Source organism: Cyprinodon variegatus, unplaced genomic scaffold, assembly GCF_000732505.1.
Source record: "Cyprinodon variegatus isolate N-32 unplaced genomic scaffold, C_variegatus-1.0 Scaffold12, whole genome shotgun sequence".
Lineage (NCBI taxonomy): Eukaryota > Metazoa > Chordata > Actinopteri > Cyprinodontiformes > Cyprinodontidae > Cyprinodon > Cyprinodon variegatus.
Window position 1 is genome coordinate 331175 of NW_015150465.1, and position 6052 is coordinate 337226.

General features: G+C 39.2%; 1 protein-coding gene across 1 annotated transcript in view; it reads right to left on the reverse strand.

The window, feature by feature from the left end:
• LOC107088879 (GDNF family receptor alpha-2-like) overlaps window positions 1-6052 on the reverse strand; it is a 108398-nt gene that overhangs the window by 2859 nt on the left and 99487 nt on the right. The window contains exon 8 of the mRNA XM_015381339.1: window positions 742-789. Coding sequence (XP_015236825.1) covers window positions 742-789 — 48 coding nt within the window. The remainder of the gene's footprint in view (window positions 1-741; window positions 790-6052) is intronic.

Genomic DNA, 6052 nt, shown 5'->3' on the forward strand with positions numbered 1-6052 from the left:
TGGTTAAAAAAAAAATTCAGATGTAGAGAGGGCCGCTGCAACGCCTTCTTGTGAATCGAGAAACTCCCATTATTAGTAGTTTAGTATTTTGTGAAGGCGTTAGTTGTTGCCTTGTGGTCAAGTTGTTCAGTAGGACGAGTTTTCAATGGAGAGAAGTAGTTTCTAAAAAGGAGAAAAAACTAAAAAGGAGAACAAAAAGCTTCTCACAATCCTGGTTCCAATGCAACTGATTACATATTCCACATATCCTCTTTATACTGAGATTTTAGTTTAACCGTATATTTCCTCAAATAAAATTGTCTTTGGGAACTGCATTAAACATGTTAAAGATGTTCAAATTCTTTACATGTATTTTGTGCACTAAGTTCACAATAACGTTCATCAGGCAGTAATACAGTACGTTCAGTTCACGTTCGCCCAAAATATGAACGCATCCATTAAACTTTCGTTCAATGAACACGTTCAGGCACAACACTGAGTACAGAGAGGGAGATCTTGAAAGTCCTGGTCTGTTTTGGCACAAACTCCACTGAAAAGTTTCTGGATGCACACAAGAAGCTATGTTCTTTACATGGGAATGTATTTTGAAAGCAAGCTGTATTTTGTGAGTGTGGTACGTAGCAGTACTCATTATGTATTAGTAGAGCATTCAACACTCTCTCTGTGCAAACCAAAAACTCTAAGGCAAGTTGGGTTCTTTACATTCTAGGTAGACAGTTGGGATCGATTAGAGTGACTCACCTCCTCACACTCATAATCATCAGAGGGCATGCACTTCGGACCGCCATCCTGAAAAACAGCAGGACACACAGACACATTCATTGTCCATTTAGTCCATTACTTATTAACAAGAGATTACTGTGCAAGACTTTGCTTATAGACTTGACCAAAATCAAAGTTATCTTAAAGGTTAAATCATAAATCTTTATTTTTCTTTGATTTGCCAACAATATCATGTGTTACAGTGATTTCATTTCAGATACAATACCTGCACAAAATCTACATCTATTGAAACAATTATTCAATAAAACAGGGATTTAAACTCCTGATGTTAGATGGTGGCTGCATGGTGAAGCAGTTTGTAGCACTATTTCTTTGTAGCAAGAAGTTTCCCGGATTTTTCTGCATGGAGTTTGCATGTTCTCCATGTGCATGCGTGGTACCCCCACCTCCTCCCACAGACCAAAAACATGACTTTTACGTTAATTGGCTTCACTAAATTGTCTTTAGGTCTGAGTGTCTGTGCTTGGTTGTACGTCTTTGTGTTGCCCCGCGACAGACTGGATTTTACCAGAGATTTTACCAGAGAAACACACTGACCCCACAGCAACCCTGACGGAATAGGTGGGAGAAGATGGATGGATGAATGGATGGATTTAGAAAGTTTTAAAGAATTTATTTTTCCAGACTCAAATTGTTTTCACCTATTGGCTAAAAAAACTGACAAACAAAAAAACAAAAACAGAATCTTGAAAAAATTACAAATAGATTTCTTCGTTACCCTTCAAATTCAGAACTGTCGATTGAGCACATTGATCTACTGTTAGGAATCCAGATTGTGTGGGTTGTGTTTTTTTGTTTTCTCCCTCCACCACCAGGTGGCGCCTGGTTCTCGTTGGCCTTCTCACACACCTGCGGATGGTTGCCTCATTACCAGAGGACTCTTAAGCTGCTGACTGCCACTACCTCGACGCCAGAGTGTTTGCCAGTTTTGGGTACTCTAGCCAAGCTGAGTTTTGCTGAGTCAAACTGAGTTTTTTGTCAACTTCAGTCTTAAACTTGTTGTTTTTTTGTCTTTGCCTCTCGGCAGGAAGTCAACCTGCAAACAGGATGTTTTGGACCTTCTCTTCCTGGAAGGATCGTCTGAGTTTCAAACTGAGCTGGGGATTTAAACTGGAGGTATGGATCTACTTTTCCCCAAGGGATTGTTTGGGCTTCACACTGAGCAGGGGATTCATCTCCACAAGAAACCATTCAAGTAACGCAGGAAAACGAAGTGGCAGTCAGCTCCTTTGTTCCTCAAGGAAACACCTCAACCTGGGTAAACCCTGTCCACCCTCCAACGAACAAGTCTATTACTGGAACAACCCACATCGACTGGATTCGGAGAATCTGGAATCTGGAAAAGTGAGTCCTGTTGCCTTTATTCCCTTTTGCAAATCGAAGCTAAAATTTTCCACTGAGCCTGAACTAACCACTGGAACTTCCCCTTCATTTTTCAGTCCCGGTTCGTCAGTGTTCAGAGCAACACTGGACCCATCTCTACCAGTTCTCAATAAACCTGTTAAACCTTCCCCTGGTCTCTCTGTTTGGTTTTCTGCATGTGGGTCAGATCTTTAAATAAAATCATGACATCTGCTGTGTTTGCAGTGTTAAATGAATATTCACATCCATAAAATGCATTGAAATGTCCTTACTTCACTCTATCCTCTGCACACGTCTACATTCATGTACAACGTTCCTTTTTAAGCTCTCTTATGAGCATGAACATCTCAGACCACATTAAGGCTACATCCAGGCAAAGTCTAAAAAGAAAAGTTTGAATATCTGAGCAGCTTTGTGAGAGTAGAGGAGTTTAATTAATCTCTACTCCGGATGTCTTCAACAGGGGGTCCGTGACCCCTAGGGGGTCCACGGAGGTACTGCATGGGGGTCGCGAAACTTTTGGTTGGTTAGACTTTTTTATATATTCCCCCCTGCAACTTTTTTCATTGATTGAAATGTCTTTAAATCCACATTCACATGAATTAACACACAGATAAATGGAGGCAGAAGACGTCTTTCAGTCATCAATGCACACATTCAGCGACACAGCTCTTTCAAGCTGGACACCATTTCATTCACAACACCTGTCCCATCAAGCAGGAATCAGAATCAGAAATACTTTAATAATACAATCTATATAATTAGGGGGTCCATCTCGCCATCAGTTTGGGGGTCCTTGGCCAGGAAAATGTTGAAGACCCCTGATCTACTCGATTGATTGTTCATTTTTTAAATCAAATATTATTCAATATTGGCCAGAGTATTATATATTTATAATAAAATGGTCCAACAAGGTGGATATTTAACTTATTCAACTGCTCAAATATGTAAAAAAAAAAAAATGTAATGTATCAAATATGTAAACAATGTGTCAAATATGTGAATGTTCATTTTTGTGCGGATATATAGGTGTTTTTAGCAAAGAAAGGTTAGATATGCATTTATGAAAAAAAAAACGTCTCCAATCTGCAGGGTTTGGTCAGGGTGATTGCTTTTTAGATGTACGTATTTAGCAGAATCTGATGTGGGAATAAATAGCAGCAGGAGACTTAGGAGAGTACTGCCCTGCCTTCAGTTTCTCCAAAGATCATGTTACTGCTGACGGGGCCACAGTCAGCAGCAAAAACAGCCTTTAGCTGAAAACCTTGTTGTACCAAAACCAGTTGAGTTACAGCCTCAATAAAGATTAGTGATACAGTCTTCAATCGGGCCCTTTATTATACATTACCCCCAAAATGAATCACAGATATTACAAATGTATGAATCCACAGTATAGGAGAATATAACTGTAATCTAATAATAGCAGAAGTTGGCAGAAATAGCAGAGCATTGTCACATTCTGCACAGTAGAGTGAGTACCAGCAGGAATGCTGCTACCAACCATGAAACACATATTAGGGGCATTTAACTCAGAATAAAATCGCATGTGAAGCTGTGTGAGCCTGGAGCAATAGCCCAGGAGGGGGCATGTCCACACACTCGGCTGTCTTACATATCAGTGTGCATCAAGAACATTGATCTGGAGATTTAGACCCAGATTGGATTATAGCTCGATACCAAAATAGTGTCTGAATGATCTCAGTAGAAAGTCAAACTATTTTATTGATTTGACAGAACCGGAGTTCTTTAGTTAAATTAGTGACAGTGATTTTTTTTCATTTCAAATATAAATTTAGCATAAAATTGTCTTATATATTTGATAAAACAGGTGCAGAGCTTCAGAACTTCAGAAGTGTAGGGGGGGGGGGACGGCGGGGGTTCAGTTGCAAAGATGACAAAGAAATTGCTAGAACATAAATATAAATATTTTATGTAACATTTTGACCTTGAGTGAGTATCTGAGTTTTTCCCCCTTTTTATCCCCAGTTGGATTTGACTAACCTGACACTAACTCCCAGAGCCATCATTTTGACGGTTCTGAGATTTTAAAGGGAAAGAAATATATTTAAAATTCATTTTTTCTTGTTCATGTTAACAGACTTTTTCTGTTTCTATATTTCCTTCATTTTCACGTAGTTTTTTTTAAAGAAAATTAAAACGTAAAACATAAATATGGGTAATTCTACCTCGATCTATTAGTTGTATTGTAAATTCTTCCTGCGGTTGATGGACGTTCGGTACCGTTGCCTAGCAACCAACATTCTACCTAAAACTCCATGGGCTTTCAGAAGAAATCTAACCATGACACAGGCTTTAGAAATGCTTCAAAATATTGATGATAGTGATTCGGGCGGAGGGGGAGAGACTGATGAGGAGGACTGGATAGGAAGCGGCTCAGATTCTGACAGCGAGTCTGAAGATGATCAACCATCCCCGGGAAATCGCAGCAAATCAGACAATAGTGAAACTTTTGTTCAAGCACCGCCCACACCTCTGCTGTTACGGCCCAAAATCAAACCAGAGCCCGTCGTCTACTTTAACCACACACAGGTCAGGGTGGATGTGTCGGATCAGATGATTAGAAAGGATTCTGTAAAAGCTCCGCTGCGAAGGTGGCCTGTGGCTGATATTTATGATCTCCTGGAAGTATCAGCTATAAACGCTATAAACTTTTTTCACGCAGAGATTTTATCCTTGAACTGATAAAACAGTTGCGGGCAAACCGCAGGTTTCCAGCCCCTCCGCCGCGGAAGAGCAGCTTTAGCGAGGTCCAGAAAGCAGCGCCAGGTGCTTCAGCACTGCACAAAAACAGAATCAATCAATTTATTTAAATAAAATTGTAATTTCAAACTTTGAACCTGTGTAGTAAAACAGTCTTTACGGATTTTTTTTTTAATATAAATTTAGAACACAAATAATAATAGCGTACAATACAGCCTTTGAAAAATATATATTAGATTTGTTTTAAGGTTTAAATATCCACAACGGGTTTATATGGCACACTAGAACCACCTCAGGTGATGACATCATCACTATTTATGCGTTTCATTGGGAAAACTGTCAGACGTCAAATTGACGGCCAGTGGGAGTTCTAACAGGATCAGAATTCTGGGAGTCCAAGTATTACGGAACTAATTGTCCTTTTGGAGCTTTTTTCTGGTCAGTTTTAAAACTTCAATTTCAAAATGTAAGAACCTTAAAGAAAAGTTCTGGGGTCCGTTTCACGAAGCAGGTTTAACAAACTCAGATTGAAATCCGAAACTCTAAATTGATCTAGCCTAAAGTCAGGAACTCTGAGTTTTCAGTTTCACAACAGCTGCTATGAATCAATTCAATTCAGTTTATTTATATAGCGCCAAATTCACAACACATGTCATCTCAAGGCACTTTACAGTTCAACTGTCAGTTCAGTTGGAGTTGAATGAATAAGTTCCTTCAACTCCAAGTAGAACAACTCAGAGTTTGAAATGTGTGTAACAGGTATTAAAAGCCATTATCAGTGGAGCCCCGATTCGATGAGTCACCATGACAACAGACAACAGGAAGTGCCTATTTCACCCCACTGGAAGTAGAGATTTTAATGCAGAAATGAAAAAAAAGGAGAATGTGTTTAAAAGACAGAGAAAGGGGCAGATTTAGGAAATTTGGGGCCCTATGTAAAAACAGGCAGGCGGCCTCTGAATTGAGAAGACAACTCAAAAAACAGACCCATCCTACAGATAGAGAAATGTTAATAGAATAGACATCTATTATTTATTCTAGGTTTTGTCCCCCTCTTCTTGTCCCTTTTATTGTCATTTTTCTCTATATATTTTGTTTCAAAAGAAGTGAAAGATTTTTTCCAATCACTAAGCTCACTTCCAGTGTTTTGCCTGAACGCGTTCATTGAACGAAAGTTCATGAACTC